General features: G+C 37.4%; 1 protein-coding gene across 1 annotated transcript; it reads left to right on the top strand.

The window, feature by feature from the left end:
* Positions 1-11639: 11639 nt before the first annotated feature.
* LOC132634779 (elicitor-responsive protein 3-like) lies at positions 11640-14211 on the top strand. The gene is made up of 5 exons (XM_060350883.1): positions 11640-11821; positions 12623-12688; positions 12938-13064; positions 13182-13296; positions 13767-14211. Exons 1-5 carry the CDS (start codon positions 11755-11757, stop codon positions 14055-14057), a joined length of 666 nt encoding a protein of 221 aa, XP_060206866.1. The 5' UTR covers positions 11640-11754; the 3' UTR covers positions 14058-14211.
* Positions 14212-17693: the final 3482 nt, after the last annotated feature.

Here is a 17693-nt window from a genome sequence, read left to right as displayed (position 1 = left end):
GTTCTGTACTTCAAACGCTCATAACTTTCTTATACTAAGTCGGATTGACCCGAAACTTGTTTCAGAGCCTTCAAATGTCGGTAAGTGTACGTATCTATCGAGTCTTGATTTATGTGCATGTGGTTTTGCACTACTCTTTTCGAGCAAGCCTCAGTATGTCCTTCACTGAGCCCCGGGCCAGGTTCTGTTATCGTGCGTCTTCCTTTGCATTGTTCACCGCGTCCCTCTCCCTTGCGGGCCGGGTTCTGTTATATGTACATATGTATATGATGATATGATTATATGCGGTTGGCGGCCAGGATGGCATATGATGATTCTGTTCACTGCGTCCCGCAATAGAGGGTCGGGATCTGTTATATGCACATATGCTATATGATTTTGACATGCATTGATGATTCTGTTCACCGCGTCCCTTACTAGAGGGTCGGGATCTGTTATATGTGTATATGATATATGATGTCAGCATACATGATGACTCCGTCCACCGCGTCCCTCACTAGAGGGCCGGGATCTGCTATATGTATATGTATATGATGACAAATGATGTCGGCACACATGATCTGTGTTTGAAAAGGAAGTATTTTGATACTTTGGATGATTTACTCGTTTCCTGTACTTTTCTGACATATGACATCGGTATGTGTGATCTACGTTCGGAGAATAAGCACCTTGGTATTCTGGCTAATGTACTTACTTTTTGTACCATTGTTCCAGTTATGTTTCTGTTTTCTGTATTTCATGCCTTACATACTCAGTACATATTCCGTACTGACCCTCTTTCTTCGGGGGCTGCGTTTCATGCCCGCAGGTACAGACGTTCGTTACGGTGATCCGTCAGCCTAGGATATTCGTTCTGCTATTTTGAAGTGCTCCCTTGATCCGGAGCCCATACTTTTGGTACAGTTCCATCTGTTGTGTATATTCATGTATGTGTGACTATTCAGGGGTACGGCGGGGCCCTGTCCCGTCATATGATTCTGTTGTCTTTGTTAGAGGCCTGTAGACATGTATATGGGTCATGGGTTGTTTTGTCCGGTTATGTTAATATGGTTTACGTCTGGTATTTCCCTATTCTATGATAACCCGATCGGTTTATATATGCGATCTTATAAGTAAAGATTTAAATGATATATTGACTGGTATGTGTTGAAGTCCCTAACATGCTAAACGTAAGTAGATTTTGGCTAGAGAATATGTACGAGTGTCCATCTCGGGCACTAGTCACAGCCTACGGGGCTGGGTCGTGACAATAAGTGTCCATATAATACCATTGGGATAGATTTTTATTTTATAAAAGGGAGCCCCAAGTTCATTTATTTCATTTCCCATTTTCTCTCCACACCTCAAAAAAGTTCTAGAATATTCTCCACACCATTTTAATATAAACCCAAGAGAAATCAAGAGTAAAACCCCAAGAGTTGATGGAATCAAGTGCAAGAATGCTTTCTAGGGTTTATGCAAGTCAAGAAATCTCTTTGGATTGAAGCTAGGGTTTCCTCAAGCAATGTTTTTCCACCCAAAGACCATTCTCACATTATCAAAGGCAAGTTTGATGATCCTTTCATGTTATTTAGAGTATTGAGGGGTTGAAAGACTTGGATTATAGAAGGAGGTAGAAGATGGGGTACAAGTATGAGAATAGTAGCATTTTTAGTAGTAGCCTAACATGAATTATGATTTTTGATATGTTACGAGTATGATTATGTTATAAATGACACTAAGAATGTGGGAGAAACATTATAGGAGGATGAATGTAATGTTGTATTATGACCATGGTTATGGATGCACTTGAGATGGAAGTAGGAGAATTGACTAATGTATGGTTGACGAAGATTGTTAATTATGATATTATGAATATTGTTATCGACGTTTGGGAGTTGTTATATTATATGAAAGTTGTAGAAATAAAGGAAATGCTGCCCAATTTTCGTTAACTTTAGCCTAAGCTTAAGTATGCTTCCGAATATCTAATCTTAGCACGAATTCCTTTGAATGTAGAGTGACGAACGTGGAAGGAAGCATATAGTCGACAAGATAGAAAGACGAAAAGGTAAGTAAGGCTAGTCCCCTCCTTTCTAAGGCATGAATCTTATGACATGACTTTCCTTATCCTCCATGACCTTCTTGCATTCCGGAAATTTTGACTTTATGTTCATAAGGAGATTCACACGAGATAAAGATAAGGCATACGTTACGAGCATGATAATGATGATGATAAGCCTAAGTCTAAAGATTATAAAGTATATGATATGATATTTCTCTAATGATCCTCTGATGTGGCTTATTGTTGTTACACTCACCTATTGATTTCCTTCAAGGTGGGGCATAATGCTCATGACTACTCCATAATGGAATCAGGGGTTCACGACCTTACGTCACCCCGATAGAGTCTAGTTTTCTTTGAGTTCTTATGCATGCTCTATAATAAGTTTATAATGATGATATTACACCGCGCCTATATGGCCGGGCAGACACCGCTAAGGCGGGCGACATATACACCATGTCTAGAGGGCATGGGCAGACACCACTAGTCGGTGGCATGAGATGGTTACCCCGGATGCGGGAGGCCTGGATGCGGGCTAATGATGATAACACCGTACCTATACGGTCAGGCAACTTATATATATATACTTGATATGATGATGTTTATGACGTAAGTTATCATGCTCTATTTAGTCTTAAGTGTCATTCGGTTACAAGTTGTTCCTTACTTGATGTCTCCCTATTTTATTGATATGTTATTATCGTTTATGCCTTACATACTTAGTATAATGTTTGTACTGACGTCCTTTCTTTTGGACGCTGTGTTCATGCCCACATGTAGATAGGGAGGCAGCCCAGATTCATAGGAGCTATTAGCGGATTTACAGGAGCACTCCATTATTCCAGAGGTGCTATTTTGAGATATTATTTTTGTGTACATATTTGGGCATGACGGGTTCCTGTCCCGTCCTTATGTCTAGTACTCTAGTAGAGGCTCGTAGATGCGGATATATGGGTAGTAGATGCTTCATGTATATATATATATCAGTGTATATTATGTAAATCATTTTGTAGCCATGAGAGCTCATATATATATATAGGCATATGTTTCCCTTGAGATCATGTATGTTAAGGTTGGGTATGATGATTAGCAGGATGAGTGGAGCTCAGTAGTCAGCTCCGGGTACCCGTCATGGCCCCCTAATCGGGTCGTGACAGTAGAGTTATTCTGGGGCTAGATGAATTCCTTGCAATATGCTTGATCCTACTCTATTATGCATAAGAGGTTTATTTTGATCTTGTTTGGACCAACCTGCCACTATGTGATTTAAAACTGATGCTATCTGCTTTTAGACCGACTGGTTTAGCTGTTTCTTGCCAAGTTTAGATTTGCCTTTTTTTTTCTTTTGTAAAAATGGTACAAGGTATAAGTGGTTGTGATGAAGTTGCTTGAGACAAGTATTGTTTTTCTTGTGTTTTTTTTTCTTCTAAAATTTGTTTATGGAAAGGATTATTCTAGAATGCATGCTACATTACCTATTTTCAAAAACTGGAAGTATGCTTGCTTTTGGACTTTGTAATCTGATAAGTGCAACACCTAGACTATGACAGTCTTGTGGGTGGCATATTTTTTATACTACTCTTTAAAATTGGAATCCTTTAAAGTAGAATAAAGAAGGGGCATTTCTGCCACCTCTTCCTTTTGAAAGATTCAGTGCTTTAATGTTAATTTCTTTCAAAAGGATATATGTTAGAAGGTCTTATGTTGGTCTTCTTACTTGAAGTCCCGGAATCTGGTTTTGCTAGTTATGGCCTAAGTTTTGAACTATGTGAGTCTTTGTGCAATGTGCCATGTCATTAAAGTTCTATCTTGTTTGAGGTTGGATTGAAGCAAATAAATGGCATGTATGACCTTATTGGATCATGTTCTTTCTAATGATTACCTCTAAGTGTTGAATCATCACTAATTAGTAGAGTCACCTGTATGACTTAGGAATAAAATGTGATAACACCTTGATGATTGTTTTCCCTGTAAATAAAGAGAAAAGAGGATAATGAATTGTTATGTTGATGTATCTTGGCTGCATTGCGAATGTTAACTAAAACAGGAATAGACCTTTTAAAGAAGAAAGATAGGATAAGTCTTGTTAAGTCACATAAATTCATGTGCTCTGTCTCTGAAACTCTGTGATCTATTGCTAAACATTACCTGCACTGGTGAATGGAAGTCCAAGCTTGGTTTTTTTTTTTTTTTTGGTTGATTATCTTCAAATGATAATTCTTTACTTGCCATTTGTTGATTCACTCTGCTATTTGAAGTCCATGTCTTCATCTCTTCCCCTTCCCTCTTTCCTTACCTCTTGTAGGGCTCAGTTGAGTTTGTTTGTTTATGAACTTGGTCTTAGGACTTTACCATCCTATTAACTATGATCTTTGAATTAGTTCTGGCCTAGTATAACTATGTATGCACATATCCTTTCTCTTGTATATAACTAAGTTTAGTACAAACTTAGGGAAGTAAGTTAGCACTTGGGGATTAAGCTTAAGCTTTCCCTAATGCCTACCATGCTTAGGATTCATGAAATCCCTTGGATCTTGTGTGGCATTAGGATTAAGGAAGTGAAAGCTTTCCTTTAGGTGCTATTTGAGTATCCCTATAGTTATATATATCAGTGGTATATCAGATGGAAGAGAATGTATACCTGTGCTATGAATAAGTCTTGTGACCTGTTGCATATTACTTGTGTCTTTGGGCTCTATTTCTCTTTTTCCTTCTTCATTCTACTATGTTTCATGTGGGCTTTTGTGTTGTTGGGCTTATAAGTCTTGAATCATGAATTTGGCCTTTACCTTAATTCATAAATATTAATATGTGTTCTGCCTGCCTAGATGCTCTTCCAAAATGTGGTAATTGTTTCATTTCAACACATTAATGTGTCATATGTCTCTATACTTAGAATATTTTTGGGTATTCTCTAATTTATGTTCCTTTCCTCTTTGCTTGCATGAAAATCCTATGGTTCTGCGGCGTTTCTGTCGCACAAAATTTGTTGGGCCAAAGGCCCAACATTCCTCTTGATTTAGTCCGCGAGAAATAAATGTGAAAGGGAAGCTAATATGTCTTGAAGGCCCAGCCAGTGGGTAAAAATGGCACTGATGGGCGGGGTAGGCCCATCAGTTGGAAATCTAATTCTCTTTCTTCCTTTTTTATGTATATATGTTGTATATGTACTGATATATGTGATTATTGGAACCCATTATGCATGTTAGAATCTAGGAAAATACTTAGTAATTTAGGTAAGTCGCCAAAAACAAACAAATTTTCCAAACACGGCTAATGACTCTTTTTTTTCTTAAACTAAAAAAAAAAAGGAGTTTCAAGAGTTGGTTTTCTTTCGTTAAAACTATCTTGATTTTTTTAAGCAGTACTAGTATATGGGATTTATTGGAAATGGCTTTAAAGTCTAAAATGAATTGGTCACTTCTTTCAAAAACTTGACTAGAAAATGCCCTTCCATTTTCAAGTATGAAACTGTTAATGTTTAGTGTGATAAAGGAGGCTGAAAAACGTTTTAAAGACAAACTGGGCCACTATTAGAAGAGGCATTAATCTAAACATTTTTAAACGTTGGTAAAGATTTTTGGCTGCCGAGATATGGACTTGGAATAAATTATTGGTAGAGAATTTTAGGCCTGCAAACCTAACACTGAAAATTGGGCTAAAAAATGGGCTGGGTTTTGACGGATCATGGAAACATAGAATGCGGTTTGATTTCGCGGGCTTCAAGAATTAAAAATTGAGTTTGAATAAAACAACTTGAATTTTTCTTTTATATATATAAGTATCAAAACCAGAGATATACTCCACATTTTCCATATATATATATATATATATATATATAACCCGTAAGTACTAAACCCATTTCGTTAGGACTAAAATAGTAGCAACTCTACTCAAGAGAAATCTCGGGTGTGTCCGAGTCCGGCAACGAAGTGAGTTGAACACTGGCGTGGATTTTTGAACCAAAACCCCCCCAAAAGAGGGGAACTTTTTGCCAAATTGTTTGGGACCATAATTATGATATGAAAAGAATGACTCTTTTTGCGGAAAAACCAAAACATCATCTTTAGCAAATAATCAAATTAATCACACATTGAAGCTCGTAGGTCAACCGTATTCTACGAATCTTTAATACTAGGTGTAACATCCCGTAAATTCGGGTTATGTGTGAAAGTATAAAACTAGTAATAAGATGATATTTTAGCTATATGAATCCATTCGGGTGATAAACAGTCGTTTTGAAGTCAAACCAAAAAGTGAAGTTCTTAAGGTCTTCTAAATTCGTCTAAGTCTAGACAGTCTTCACTTATGGCCAGGTTTCATATATTTCCGTTGGGAATTTGGGCAAACTTTCTTAATGAAAGTTGTATACCTTTAAACTACCTTTCCAACGGTAGGTTTCCCAACTCCAACAGAGCTCTGTGCTAGGAGTTATGCCTATTTTACTGAGCATCATCTATGCAGTGCGAAAATTAGGCCTGCGCGGCGCCCTGGGCGGCGACCCAAGCCAAATTCCCAGAAAACTCAAAATTTTGACGCCGTCAAAATGGATATTCTGTGTGCACCACACTGGGCAACGCACCAGGCCATTTTATGCCTGAAGCGATTTTTCTCGAATTTTATAAAAGCCTAACTTCGTTATATTCATTCCCACTTCGTTTTGGACGACTTTTTGAGAGGAAAAAACCCTAGGGTTTCCCCAAAACATATGAGGTAAGTTCTTGATCAATTCCCATCATTACTTCATCAATTTAACTTCAAATTAACACTAGTTCATCTTCCACAAACCCTAGATTCTTGAAACCCAAGAAAGAGAAGAAGAAAGGGACGTTTGGGAGAAGTTAGTATTCCTTCAATAAGGTATGATCCTTGAATTTTGTGATATTATTGAAAGGGTTTAGACTAATGTAGGTTGTCCTATGAGATTAGAATCCATGATTGATTCATGAAGTGTTCAAGAACACGTTCTAGTGATGAAAACCCTAGCTTTCGTTGGCAAGAAGGGTTTATGGGTGGAAATAGGATAGAGTTCTAACCTCTCCTATCTAAAAATATTGTAGAATAATTCTTGGATTGTGGGAAGTACGCTTGAGTGGGAATTAAGGTATGTCTCTTTTAAAAACCATTTTTGACTATAAAGGTGATTTGTATGTCTCTTTTGAACATACTCTTTCGATCGGTTTTTATGAACTCTTTGGTTGTGATTTGTATGTCTCTTTTAAGGTTCTTCATTGAATAAAAAGGTGAACTTTTCACGAATTGAAACTCTATTTTTTGCTTTAATTATGGTTAATATATGTGAGGGCACAAGCCCACATTAAACCTAGTTTGTATCATGCTCTACGTACATATATAAGTTATAGACGTTTTTCCTCTATAAGAGATAATCAATAATGATGGCTAAGGATTGGTGTTAATGTTTTCATGATGAATTATGACATTGAAATCTTGGTTAAAGAAGTGTAAATGTTTTCAAGACATTCTTTGAAATGATTTATCTTTACGATATGACATAATGAACTTTAATGCTAATTGATGGTGCGACTACTTTGAGAAAAATTGTGAATCGGCTTCTATGCTATGATCTTTATTGTTGTGTTTGGCCTAGCTACTCGGGAGGAAGGGTAGCCACTATGGATCCTAGTGTGGTAATTGCCAAGCCATTCGGGAGGAAGAGTGGCCACTACCGGGTTCGCTACCCAGGGTGTGATTTATGCCTAGCTATTCGGGAGGAAGGATAGCCACCGCTGGGTTCGCTCCCCGGGGTGTGATTTATGCCTAGCTATTCGGGAGGAAGGATAGCCACCGAGAATTATATGTTCTGATGTGGTGCGCTATGCGCGATATGCTTGATTCTTGGGACTCTATGGGCTTGTTTGACATTCTTATTCTCTTATGGAATTGTTAATGACTGTCTTAATTGATTTAAAAGGCATATTTAAAGTTATAACTTGACAAAAGGCTTTGTAATCGGTTTTGATAATTCTTATTGAGATACACATGTTGAATACCTGTTTTTATATTGATTAATGGCTTTGTAAACTGTTTAACGAATGATATTAAGAATCATAAAGTGGAATGACTGTTTTTATACTATCTTTTCAGAACTGTTTTCTTTATGTATATATATATATATATATATATATATATATATATATATATATATATATATATATATATATATTTATAATACTTGTTGTCCCCGAGGCACTCACTGAGTACAAAAGTACTTAGGCATATCATTGTTGTTTTTTATGGTATGTTAGGTAACGGAGAAGAGCAGGTTCGTGAAACTCTCGATGCTTAGGAGAACTTGCTGCTGTTGTTGATTTGGTGAGCCCACATCCTTGTTCGTGGGACACTTCCTGTTTTATTTATTATTCTAGATTTCCGGGCTGCGTCCCGAAGTTAGATGATTTTTGTCTCTTAGAAGCTCCATAGATAATTGTCATAATTGTGGGTAGATTGTCAAAGTCTCGTACGACTTAATGGGTGTTTGCCACGTTTATGACTATTTACTTATATTAGACTTCCGCTGATTTTATTTCATAATTGTGATCCTGATATATGTAGTTACTTATAACTTTGTTTAATTTAATAAGGAAAGATTATTAAAAAGGAACTTGATGTTACATTTATTTTACAAACTGTTGGAGGCGAATGTTGAACCTGGCGGGTTCAAGTGTTATTATTGTGTCATTTAGGTTCTTCCGATGTTGTTCACGACGTCGGATGCCGGTCACGTCTAGGGTGGGTTTTAGGGCGTAACACTAGGGTGTGTAAAACCTTCCCTAGGGAATCATCAGAACCCTTACCTCGAATTGTAGTCCAAAAGATTTTTTTTACTTGTATTTGAAAATCTTTAAACCCGGTTTTCCTAGTTTTCCATAATAAATTAGGTGGCGACTCTAAAAAATATACTAAATCCAGTTAGAGCACCAACAACCTCATAGTAACTTCTATGCCTTAACCCGCGTAAAACCGAACCGTATCAACGACGAGGTATGTTAAGGCTAACCTTTTTTTCTTAAGACATGATTCCTTTGTTGTGAAACTATACATGATATCCACAATATTCCTATTCCTAGAAATGCTAGAAGCTCACAAATCTCAAGGTTCTCATGATGTTGTTGACAAATGTTCTCTATGATGATGATGATAATGATGATGATGATGATTCCATTTCTAGAGATACCAAAGCTTAAAGTTCTTGATGTTCTCATTATATTATTGAGCTTGTTACATGATTATTGATTTTATTCATTGTTGTCGATCTCATCTTATAATAATTGTTCTTTCAAGGTGAGATATAGCGATGATAATGATTCCATAATAGAAATCGGAGGTTTACTGACCTTACGTCACTCCGATAGAGTAGTAACATTTAATTTGGGCTCTCTTACATTCTTTATATATATGTATGTATTTTCTCATACCGCGCTGTGCTATAGTCGGCCGGGCAGGCGCGTAAATGTGCACACCACTGCAGTGGGCAGATTATGATATTACCCCGGACGCGGGATGGTATGATATATGGATCGGGCTGTATATGTATGTATGTATGAAAAATGTTTTTTGAAAAAAGCTAAGCATGCATGACATCCGCCTTAAGAGGCATCCAGATATACAGGTTATCTCTCTTATCTCATGTTACTTTCCATATCTTTATTATGTTCTTATTCATGCCTTACATACTCGGTACATTATTCGTACTGACGTCCTTTTGCTTGTGGAAGCTGCGTTCATGCCCACAGGTAGGCAGGGAGATGGATCGGATCCTTAGGTGCTTCATCAAGGAATTCTCAAGAGCGCTTCATTTTCTTCGGAGATGTAGTCTAGCAGTATTATGCTTTTGTGTATCTATTTGGGCACGGCGGGGTCCTGCCCCCTCTTTATGATTTCATGCACTCTATGTAGAGGCTCATAGACGGATGTATATAGCTAGATGTTTTATAACCTCATCGGTTCGAATTTTTGTGTATCATTTTTGGCAGCCTTGTCGGCTTGTGCATATGGGCATAGTTGAGGATGATTATATAGATGTGCCCTTATCTTTTGGGGACTCATGCCCTTACAAATTATGATAGTTATGAGTTATCTTTGTGGTCCACCTAGATATGATTATGAGATGTATGAGAAGAGGTGCTTGGGAGGTTAGCTCCGGGTGCCTATCATGGCCATCTGGTTGGGTCGTTACAGTACAAGACTGCACAATAATATAAATACAACCCTCGAGAGTTAGAGATACTTACAACTTCACTTGAGCAACATAGGTATTTACTCTTCATCTTGTAAAAAAACATTATTGTCTGTGAGCATTATAGTGTTAAGAAAAGAAAAGAGAGATAAGTTAGCTATACAAGTCGAGGCTGTAATTTGGAGAAAGAATAACAAGAGTCAAAATCAGAGTCACGGTTCACTCCGAACCAGATCTGTAATCAAGTTACTTGAAGAGCTCTAAGGAAACCCTTGTAACCCAAGGGGACTGGATTAGGCACCACATCGGTGATCCGAACCAGTATAAAACTCTCTGTGTTCATTTACTTTCTACATTACATTTACTTACGATTAATTATCTGCTAACTTGGCTTTTGAAAATTGCAGGGGAGTCGACTAAGTACACTAACAACTAACTCATAAGTTCAAATTTACAATTCTCTCTCTCTCTCTCTCCCCCCCCCCCCCCCCCCCCACCCCCCCCCCGGTGTTTCATAATCAGAATTAAGTTAAATTAGGGGTCGATTGTTATATCACCTAAATTGAAGTTCTTCCGGGAGGGCGGCGGGAAGGTAATTGACTTGGGCACGACATGAGACTAAGCATGGTTGAGTGAAAAATGTGATAATTAATGATACATGTGTTTAGAATACATTGATGGTGCGAGTTAGTTTTTACCTTGATATGTCTTTAGCCCAACTTATTTAATTGTATTGGACGCGACGTCTAGGTGAAGATGAATGAACGAATACATACTACTTGCATTCAGTACACAAAAAGAAAATTTAACCTTAATAGCTAGTACAAATTAAGTGAACGAAAGACATATATGTCTTACATTAATTCATTGATTAGGATATCTAATCAGCGAGTAAGCCTTTACCCTAATGTTATTGGTATCATTTAGTTTCGCATTGAGGTGGAAGTTGAGTCTGGTAAGCTGCTGTAATTGTAAAGGAAATTTTGCTTTTACTTGAGAAGCTGATCATTTTTTACAACAAATTTTAAAAAGTCAAAATATAGACTAATTTAAAACTTATATGGAATTTTTTATTCTTACTTATTTTGAGTCTTTGCTAAGTACTTCAACTATTGCAATCAAGAAGTTATTATTGGTCTAATGATTAATTACTTGTCTCCTTTGAAATTGGCCTATTTTTTTGTCTAGGTTTGACCAGTGAATCCAACCGGGATTAGTTAACATGTTGGTTAACCGTATTCTAAAACACGTAAAAAAATTGGCTCATCAAATTATCTATCTAGCGGTGGAAAAAATTAAACAAAAGATTGAATTAACAAATCCATCAAAAAATATTGTTTTCTAACACACTATTGACCACGTGGACTTTAGTGATTGGGTTAGTTACTTAAAATGAGCATTGAACAGGTCCAAAGGCCATCATTCAAAACAGAAAACAGGTCTGAATTGAAGCTTTTGTACATCTTTTGAATATCTTGTTGTGTTTCTGTCAAAGTACTTCGATCCAAAGAAGATGCCAAGTGGGACGCTTGAAGTTCTTCTTGAAAATGCCAAAGGCCTTGAAGACCAAAATTGGCTCAGTAAGATCTTCACAAACTCCATTTTCTAATTCTATTTATCTTGATTGCTAAGGCGAAGGAAAATATTGTGTTTGGGCATTTGATCCTAATGATTCAATGCATTATCAAGAATTTGGAAGAGAAAACAAATAGTTGTTCTCCTTCACCTTTGGCACCTAATTGATGCTACATCTTCCTTTTTGTGACAACGTAAATTTTGTTTGTATCTTAATTTTATACATATGCAAATATAGTACATATGATTAAGGAAAAAGGTGCAAATATACCCCTCAATTTTGCGATTTAGAGCAAATACGCTCCCGTTATAAAAGTGGTATAAATATACCCCTGCCGTTATAAAATGGTGCAAATATTTCAATTAGAATTCCTCTTTTTTTCAATCCAGTTCATCCACCACCAATGCAAACTTCAGTTAAATTCAGGCATGCTACAGTTTTTAGTTATTGGGAGAATCCAAATACTCTCTTTCTGATTTAGGAAATAATTCTCAGAGATCTTTATTCCTTTAGAAAGATATAGGAACGAAACAATTAATGTATCCATATTGAAAGACCCAACGGATATATATGTGTGTGCGTGCATACGTCCCTGTATATTACCAATGAATGTCAACTAGCACTTCAGTCGTTCTTTAACTATCATGTCTTTTACAACAGCATCAATTATCGAACTCCTTCTTGTCATGTCCATTGATTATGTAACACTAGGTGGCATGGCCACTCGTTCTTTATTTTCTACATTACTAATCATTCATCTCTTAGTTCAATAGATTTGATTAATTGGCTTGTCGAATTTCAACAGCTAGTATGAATCCATATGTGGTCATCACATGTCGGACTCAAGAGAAGGAAAGTAGTGTTGCATCAGGTATCTCTAATTAATTACTTCAACTAAACCTTGAATTTCCGTCTATTACGTTGAGTAAATGGATTTAGATCACACAAATAGAATAATTTTTTTATATTATAAATGTATTTTGTCATGTATATATTGCGTTAGTTTTAGGTTGTTAATCCTATTGTTTATGAATATAATATAAAAGTTCTTTTACAGTAGCAATATATATAAGTTTTCTCCGAGTAAATATTTGAATATTAAGTGGCTTTCCATATATAGGTGAAGGATCTGAACCTGAGTGGAATGAGACCTTTGTTTTCACCATCGGTCATGACACTGAAGAGATCACCCTCAAGATTATGGACAAAGATACTTTCAGTTCGGATGATTTTGTTGGAGAAGCAACGTTGATAATCTTTCTCATTCATTTCCTTAACAGTATCTTAATCATTTTTCTTTTAATTCATGTTGTCTAATGGTAATATTTTTTGTCTATGTTTTTCGGTTTTATTAAACGAAACAGAATTCCCTTACATGAAGTGCTACGCGAAGGAGAGGTGCCAACACGCTCTTACAATGTTGTCAAGGATGAAGAGTATTGTGGAGAGATAAAACTTGGACTCACTTTCACAGCTGGGGTAAGATATTATTATATGTTAAAACCCAAAACTAATCTAGAGTATAATTATACGAGGACTTTAACTTTTATATACCGATTGTAGAAGAAAAAAAAATTTAGGTTACCTAAGATGACTGGATATAATTACTGAGATTTGTTACCCGCAAAATGAAATTAGCAGTCTGTTATAATAGGTTAAAATACAAGACGAAAATGAAAGATTCTATAAATGCAGATACATCAAATATGTCGAATCTTATTGTCCATGGAAAAACAAAACATTTACAACAAAAAAACAAATAGCGTAGCTCGTTTGGAAATCCTTAATAATTTAATTAAAGTGGGTATAATGCGTACTTCTATTTTGAAATAAGAATAATTACATCACATATGCTTAAAGGGCGCTTTATAGTGCATAAATTTTTTACACTATCAGTATACATATGTTAAAAGCAAGATTAACTAAAAATGACAATTCTTCACTTGCAGTCGGGTTCTGGTAGAGGCAGTGATGATGAAGAATATGGTGGACGTAGAAAATCACGTGCAAGAGAATTTGATGAAGAAGAAGAATATAGTGGACGTCGACATTCACGTGATCACTTCATAGGATCTGATGAAGATAACTCTGGTAGACCTAGAAAGTCACGCGATCATGACTATAGTGGAAGTGATGAAGATAAGTACGGTGGCCATAGACGATCACGTGTTCACGATAGAGGAGGTGATGAAGAAGACAACTATGGTGGATATAGAGAATCCCGTGATGAAGACGATTGATTAATCCCAGGAGTTTTGAGTTTATAATTTAGGAGCTCGTTTGGTTACCTCTATTGCAGGAAATAATCCTTTAATAAATTTGGCAATAGTTGTGCATTATTGTCTGATCGGATTTTATGTTTAAGATTTTGTAATGTACGCTTTAGTCACACGATTAACTGTGTATTAGTTTATTCGAAATTCCATGTGGAAATCAGGGGCGGACCCACCTTGAAGGATGGGGAACACGGTGATATTTGGCACAAATATCTAGATTTAGTGTCATTTACACTTTACTTCTTAGCACTTTCATCGCAGTTTTGAATGCGAATTGTTGTATATGAGCTTATGTTGATATGTTTATATGAATAGGTACAACAAGAACCAACCAAGGGTATTCCGGGCAGTTTTGAGTGATTCCGAGGTTGTGTACGTCGATTGAACGTTGCGAAGGAAGTTCCAGCACTTGAAGGCAAAATCTGACCACTGAAGGGTCTCATGCGCTGGCCATGTACCGCACAGCCAGCGCACAAAAACACCATTCCTGAATCTCAGACAGACCATGCGTTGGTTATGTGCCGCACAGGAAGAACATAAAGGAGGTTACGCACTAGCCATGCGACGCACAACCAGCGCACAAGTGGCGTCAGTTGTCCTATTTAGATCGGGATTGGGCCCACTTATCTCATATTTTCCCTAGCTTATAAATAGCCGTTTTTACATTAGAATATAAGACTTTTGACCTACAGAGAGTAGGAGCCGCCGTGGAGGCCGGAGATTATTGGGTTTTATCTTTTCTTCTCCTTATTACTAGTTTGAATAGTTTCTTTGAATGATTTATTGCTTTTCCTCCATGTCTATGTGGAGCTAAACTTCTCGTTCTAGGGTTGTGGTAAACCATGATTATTGATGTTTGGTGATTATTTCTTATCTTAATATGAGTTGTTGAGTTTGATTGCTTCTTTAATTTTGTTCATAATTGCTTGATTGTTTGGCCAACCGTTAGGTTCTATCGACTATCTAATATACATGCTTGGGAAAGATGTTGTTAGATTAGAGAAGGATTAAAGAGGGCATGATCTGATTATCCCTACAATTGGGCTAGGATTTGTGGCTAGGATAGGAATATACCTAGGCGCCGCGTTCAATTAAATACCGTAAACGAATTGCGTTCTTAACAAGTCAATTCCATAGGAATATAAGCGGCGAACTATTTTGAATAGGCGAGTAGTAGTTCGGGAGAATACTCCGAGAGTTAATAATCCGATAAATTAGCAATCGTCAACAATTCATATTAAAGGGAAATAGTTCGAAAACTCAACAAGATTGGTGAACCAACCGCAACCTTGGAACATTCGTCTCATTGATAATATAAAAACCCGCTCTTTCTTTGTTGAAGTTCACTATTTGTCTCTTTTATCTTCAATTAGTTTATAATCACAATCTTTGAATTTCATCTCTTGTATAGATAATTTGGATAGTTTAATTTAGTTGACGGTAAATCATAACTCCCTGTGGGTTCGACATCCGATTTCTAAAATCACTATATTACTTGTACGACTACGTATACTTGTGTGTGTGTTTGGACGCAACAAGTTTTTGGCGCCGCTGCTGGGGAGTTAGAAATTAACTGTTTATCTAGATTCTACTTTTCTTTTTGTCTATTCAAGTTTTTTATTTATTTTATTTTTATTTTTTTATTTAGTAGTTTGGATATCTGTCTTGATATGGCATCTTGGAATAAAAATTGGTCGAATATTGGTTGTGCCTATTTTGGTGATTCTTGTCTGATTTTTGGAGGACCCCACCTGTGGAAACACTGTCATAATATTTTCGGGAATGGGTTGTGCGCACCTACCCAATCCTTTGAGCGGAATGTTTGTAGTCTATGTGGTGGTCAAGATGGCCATTGGAATGGTTGTCCTAACTCTTATTCCCCATCCCCTAGCCCCTATTATGATTCTCTTGTTGTTTGTGATGTTAACAGGAGTAATTAAGTGGAGGATGCAGAGAGGCTTGCTCGGGTTACAGATATGATGAAAAAAATAGTGGAGCAAGACACATTAATAAGAGAGCAAAACGCAGAACTAGAGAAGGCCATGGAAAGGATTCGTGCCAAACTCACAGAGATGCAGGCCGAGTCTGAAACTTGTAATCTGCAAGTTACAGGCTTAGCCAATACCCAAGACGAACCTCAAACAGAAGAAGAGAGCGAGTTCCTACAAGGAGATAACTTCGAAGAAGCAAAGATAGTGAGCCAATCTTGGCTAACGGAACAAGCTCAACAAATGAAATTTCATGAGTTTCTCCGCAATGGACTCACAAACATGGCGACACAATTGATAGAAGGTAGAACAGAGTTCAGACAAGAGATAGACAAATTTGACTTAGATATCCATGACCTGCAGGCTCTAATGGGTGGAGATGTCTGACGCCCCACCACCAATTATTGTGGATACTGGCCTACTTGTGGAGCAGGAAGAGAAATTCCAACCATTTGATCAGAATATTGTTGATGATGCCAATGTTGAGGGGGAGCATATGAGTGAGGATGTAAAAAATACGGTAGTTTCAGAGTTGGGGCGTGTTGGTCCTCATTCTAAACATTTTTCTACATTATGTTTGGTTGGTGACATGGAAATCGAGCCCTCCAAGCTTTTGGAGAAGTGTATAAATAAGGAACAAGACCCTTATATCCTAAAATTTGCCACACCAAAAGGGAAAAACGACATTCCTCACTTAAGGGCCAAGAAGTGCAAGATGCGACACCTATTGCTTGGTTCCTTTATTTTCACACCACCTCCCCAGGAGCGGAGCAGAAAATTTGATGCAAAATTAGGGGCGCAATTCATATCCTCAAGGTGGAGGGAAAAGTGTTGAAGTTGATTCACGTCGTGCCACGACGTTAACTAAGGCGCTGGTTGGGAGGCAACCCAACTTTTGTAGCATATATGTCATGTGTGTGTTCATGTTGCAGGACCAAATAATGAGCAGGAACAATAAACACTCGAAGCAGTTAATGAAACAACTCCAGGTTTGTGTGTGCTATGCCCATGCGTCGCATGGCATTCGCACAAGGGGTAAGCAGGCCAAAAATTTTGCTAAGTACAAAGTTCAAAAAAGGGTGTATTGTGCGCTGGTCATGCGACGCGTTGCCAGCACATGAAGGGAAATAAGAGCAAAAGTTTTCTAAATATAAAGTTCAGAAAGGGGGATGTTGTGCGCTGACCATGCGACGCATGGCCAACGCACAGGTCGGCCCAGTTCAAATTCTTTTAAAAGAAAAAGACACGGCCGACCCCCCACTGATTCCCCACTTCTCACAACCCCCCCCCCCCCCTCCCCCCTCTCTCTCTCTCTCTCTAAAACAGCTCCCAACCGAACGCAAACACCAAAACCCTTCTCCCAATCCCTTCCAACTCGAAGGAAATTAGTGTAAATCATCTCCTCTACAACACAAGGTAAGAATTCGTGTGTTTTCATTAATGAAATCCCATTCCTTCTTTCCCCTTTTCGTTGGGTTGAGAGATTGATCAACAAGGGTTTGTGGGTTGGGCGAATTTGGATGGATGTTTCGGTATTGTGTTGTTTGTAAAGAGTGTTGGATGCTAGAACAATGATTCCTAAACATAAGAGAGGGATTTACAACCCTCCATT

Source organism: Lycium barbarum, chromosome 1, assembly GCF_019175385.1.
Source record: "Lycium barbarum isolate Lr01 chromosome 1, ASM1917538v2, whole genome shotgun sequence".
Lineage (NCBI taxonomy): Eukaryota > Viridiplantae > Streptophyta > Magnoliopsida > Solanales > Solanaceae > Lycium > Lycium barbarum.
The sequence above is the reverse complement of the archived record's forward strand: the minus strand, read 5'-3'. Positions and strand labels throughout refer to the sequence as shown.

What these genes read in the sequence shown, in the direction of transcription:
- LOC132634779 (XM_060350883.1), top strand. Translation starts at nt 11,755, where the DNA reads ATGCCAAGTGGGACGCTTGAAGTTCTTCTTGAAAATGCCAAAGGCCTT. An exon ending in TGAAGACCAAAATTGGCTCA is followed by an intron (nt 11,822 to 12,622) that starts GTAAGATCTTCA and finishes GAATTTCAACAG; the next exon opens with CTAGTATGAATCCATATGTG. An exon ending in GATTTTGTTGGAGAAGCAAC is followed by an intron (nt 13,065 to 13,181) that starts GTTGATAATCTT and finishes TAAACGAAACAG; the next exon opens with AATTCCCTTACATGAAGTGC.